Raw genomic sequence first — 3969 nt, forward strand, 5'->3', positions numbered from 1 at the left:
GACATCGGCGGCAAAGATCTCCTCTGTATGGCGGCATGAGATGGCGCGAAGGGAAGAAGAAACCGCGCCAAAAGACCGCGACACGATGGAAACCGCTCGGGAGGAGAGGATACGCGCGCGATGAGGACGACGCGTAACTTTACACGAATTGAGGGAGTTTTTCTCAAGTCCTAAAAGATTACAAATATATATTAAGAGTTGTTGAAAAGGGGGTTTTCTCCGTCTTTCTAAAAAAAACAAGGATTAGAATAATATTTTGGGAACTCTCGGAGATGCTCTTTGAGCCCAAACTGTACAGAGGACATAAAAAATTAAAGCATAGCGCTGAAGACCCCTTAACCTTTTCGGAGCTCACAGCCATATTTTTTAATGGCACAGGGAATTCCGCCGAAGTTGAAGCCCCTGTCGCCGGCCATTCCTATCTCAAAAACAAGAAGAGCCTTGGTAGAAGACGAAGCTCGAGCTGCCAAGAACATTTGGAGCTCGGCGATTCCAGTAACAAGGAACACTTCCCACTCGAACAATCGCAGATTGGTCAAGAGCGAGGCAAGGATCGACATCTGGAGAGGATGTCCAGTGAAATCGGAGACGATGGCGAGCCACTGTTCCGGAAAGAGACGCCATCACCGGCGGCTCTGCTGTTGGAAGTTGCTGCCGCCCGCAAGAGTATAGAGGAGAAGATGAGCTACGGTGATGTAGCGACAGGACTGCAGGACGCCAGGCCGCCTTCCAGGGCGGAGCAAACAGTGCAAATCGATGGGGAATGGAGGGCTACAGTCCACGATTTGGAGAATCCGTTAAGTCTCGCTCTAAATATTGTTTTTTTTTTGCTATATTCTGTTCCACCACCACTTCACGATTTGGGAAATGGCATCCTGAACACAGGTTCATTGGTGTTCCTCAACACAGCAGGAAAGGGGATCCAGAGAACAGTGAAGTCTCTGTTCCAGTAGAACGCCAATTCGGACAAGGTATAAATTCTAATATAATCATTGTTAGTGGTAAATGTGTGACTATTTTGGATTCAGATCTGAAAACGTATAGATGCGTCAAGAAAACAATGTAATGCGTACTACAATTATCATAATAACTTAGCTGTAGACATTATTTGGCTTAATTCCAACATGTAAACTAAAAATGGTGTTGATGCAACTAATATAAAATGTCTTCTTGTTCTGGAGGGATTGGGCATTGTACAAGCCTGCAAGATTTATTGATAGGGTTCACCAACGGAACATTATGCATAGTCAATACTCGGCAAGAACATGTAGTACAAGGGGTACCATTAGCAGAGGGTAGTTGTTTTGAAATGGAAAGAAAAGATTACTACTCTAATGCAGAATGTGAATTTGGAGCACCAGAGATATGCTTGGAAGAGGGTTATGTAGAGAGTGAGCAGGACAATGAGCATGACGAGTCAAGTGATGGAGCTGATTCTGCAGATAGTGACACTGATCATGATGAACCAATTAAAGATAAGATTTATCCAAATGAGAGATTTGGAGAGTGTTGACTGGGATATCAAGAACTGAGATTTGACATCGATTGTTTGTTACATGTTTGTATTATAGTTTCACATGTTGTTAATACCTTAGTTGTCAATTGCAACGGCCTTTTGTTTTTTCCCTTGATATATACTAATAAAGAAAAAAATACTTGTTTAATGACATCAGTATGCAGTTCCTCTTGTGCTTAATAGGAAGCTAGTGTATGAATGAAGTTTTGGCTTTTCATTTGATTTCTACTATAAACTTCGTACTACAAAAAGGACCTGTTTGCAGGTTAAGGTCCAGCCCAAGAAGGTTATTCAACCACAGAAAGACACACAATAAACAGGAGTCCAGTGATGACAGCAGCTCTGAGAGCTCCTCAGATGATGTAAGCAATGTGCACTTGCTTTTGTTTTTTTTTTCTTACCAACATCATACATACTTATTTTTCCTTAAATTAGGAACCTTCCAAAAAACCAGTTGCTGGTTCAAATAAGCCACCTGCTAGTTGTAGCAGCAGTGACAGTGATGATAGCAGTTCTAATGAGGAACCTGCAAGAAAGCCCACTGTCCTTTCAAAGAAGCTTGTCACAGCAGTTAGTAATGGTTCAAAAAATGTTAAGTCTGATAGCAGCAGCTCCGACACCGTTGTAACTATGTAATATTTTTAATTTTTCTGTCTTGTAAAAACTACAGATAAAACCAAAAAAAGAAGGCAAGGAAAGTGAACCAATTAAAACTTAAGAAAAAAGATTGCAAGCCTTTTGCTCTAAAATTAAGGGAATAATTGTAATTTTGCATAACTAGCTACTGAGTTATTTGTGCATCTATTTAGTTGGGATATAACAGTTCTTTGATGCTCACGAAACTTCTGTAGACACTACGCAAAAGTCGGCACATAATGAAGTATTCTGCAATCTACGTCTTTCTTTAATTTTATGTACTAAATAAATATTAAATGGATGTTTGACAGCTGCCTTATCTTTGCAGCCCAAAACTCCTGCCAAAAGCCAAAGTCAGGCTACTGGTTCAAAGACTATTTTTGATGGGAATTTAGCCTATAGTACAGAAGCGTGAACAAGTGTAAGTTTGTTAAATGTGCCAAAAATTTTTTCCAAATGTGTTGCCACTAACACCATTTCTCCACATCCTGTAGTAAGGAATTTTTCGAGAGCTGTCGCACTGAGTCACCAGGTCGCGGGTTTGAAGCAACCTCTCCGCAGATTTTGCGAGGGAAAGGCTTGCCTCGGTTTTTCTCTTCCCCAGACTCCACTCACGTGGAAGCCTCTGGCACTGGGTCTGCCCTGTAGTAAGGAATTTTTCGAGGAGGCTGGCGAAGTTGTAGATGTTCGTTTGTCTACTTCTGATGATGGGAGTTTCAAGGGTTATAGACATGTTGAATTTGCTACTATTGAAGCTGCTCAGCAAGAGATTCAGGAGGAATGCTGATATTAGTTTCATTTGGAATGTCATCATCCGCAAAAGTCTCCATTCATGTTGACTCACTGACACGGCGCATTGCTTGGTTTGCAGGATGTCGTACATGCATTTAAAAGACCCAGATTCCATGGCTAAAGCATATGAGCTGAATGGAGCAGACCTTGGTGGCTACATCTTGTATGTTGATGAAGCGAAGCCAAGACCTGGTAACAACAGGGACGTGCGAAGAGAGGAAAGATTATGCACTCCTTGACTTAAAAACACATCCTAGGGGATATATTTTGAAGTTCTTTTTTTTAACTCGACATATTTTCAAATAATGGGTACAGAATAGTACAAATCATATATTGCGGGTGTTCTCCAACTTATGGTCTTGTAGAAGTGAACCAAGGGTCTTGCAACTCCGTGGTTGCCCATCAGGAGTGCGGGAGTGTTGGGATGCAGTAAGTACTAATAAATTTACAGTAATAGCTAATCTTTTAAATAGAAAAATATGTAGCATATCTAAAAAGGTCTTGCAAGTTGCAATTCCTGGTTTATTAATTGGATCAACTCACCAACGTAAGGCCCAATGACCATGTCCACCGGCCTGTTTGGCAACTTGGCTTCCTTGATCTGTTCATTTTTCTCTTTGCTATTTTGCTTTCTCGTGCCACGATACTAGGGATGCTAGTGTGTTACTAGTACTACTCAATCCGTTCTAATTTATAAGATGTTTTGACTTCTCTAGATTCATTGCTTTTGTTACGTACTTATGTCTAGATGTATAGTGAAAACAACTAAAAAAGTCAAAGCATCTTATAATTTGAAATGGGTGGGGTACTTTTTACTCTTTTAGCATTAATATTTGATCTGTTCTTAGTAGTGTAAGACCCATATATATCCTGAAGCTTTATAATTAATTGAAAGTATGCTTTGCTTTTTCTCGAATTTTAGGGCCCTATCGTGTATTTTGTTCAGGGCCCTCGGCATATTCAGCCTGTTCGGCTGGGCTTATACGATCGTGTACGATCGTAGATTATAAACTGAAACAGTATTT

General features: G+C 40.6%; 1 protein-coding gene across 3 annotated transcripts; it reads left to right on the top strand.

Moving 5' to 3' along the window:
• The first annotated feature begins 373 nt into the window (after window positions 1–373).
• Window positions 374–3459, top strand: LOC136474656 (uncharacterized). Of its 3 annotated transcripts, XR_010762984.1 has the most exons (5): window positions 374–796; window positions 886–971; window positions 1782–1878; window positions 2481–2573; window positions 2647–3459. XR_010762984.1 is itself a non-coding variant. In XM_066472218.1 (3 exons), exons 1-3 carry the CDS (start codon window positions 570–572, stop codon window positions 1511–1513), a joined length of 645 nt encoding a protein of 214 aa, XP_066328315.1. In that variant the 5' UTR covers window positions 374–569; the 3' UTR covers window positions 1514–1745. The 3 variants fall into 3 exon arrangements, 1 of the variants encoding a protein (XP_066328315.1); XR_010762985.1 differs by lacking the exons at window positions 2481–2573; window positions 2647–3459 and adding an exon at window positions 1952–2401; XM_066472218.1 differs by lacking the exons at window positions 1782–1878; window positions 2481–2573; window positions 2647–3459 and adding an exon at window positions 1182–1745.
• Window positions 3460–3969: the final 510 nt, after the last annotated feature.

Source organism: Miscanthus floridulus, chromosome 8 (genome assembly GCF_019320115.1).
Source record: "Miscanthus floridulus cultivar M001 chromosome 8, ASM1932011v1, whole genome shotgun sequence".
Classification (NCBI taxonomy): Eukaryota; Viridiplantae; Streptophyta; class Magnoliopsida; order Poales; family Poaceae; genus Miscanthus; species Miscanthus floridulus.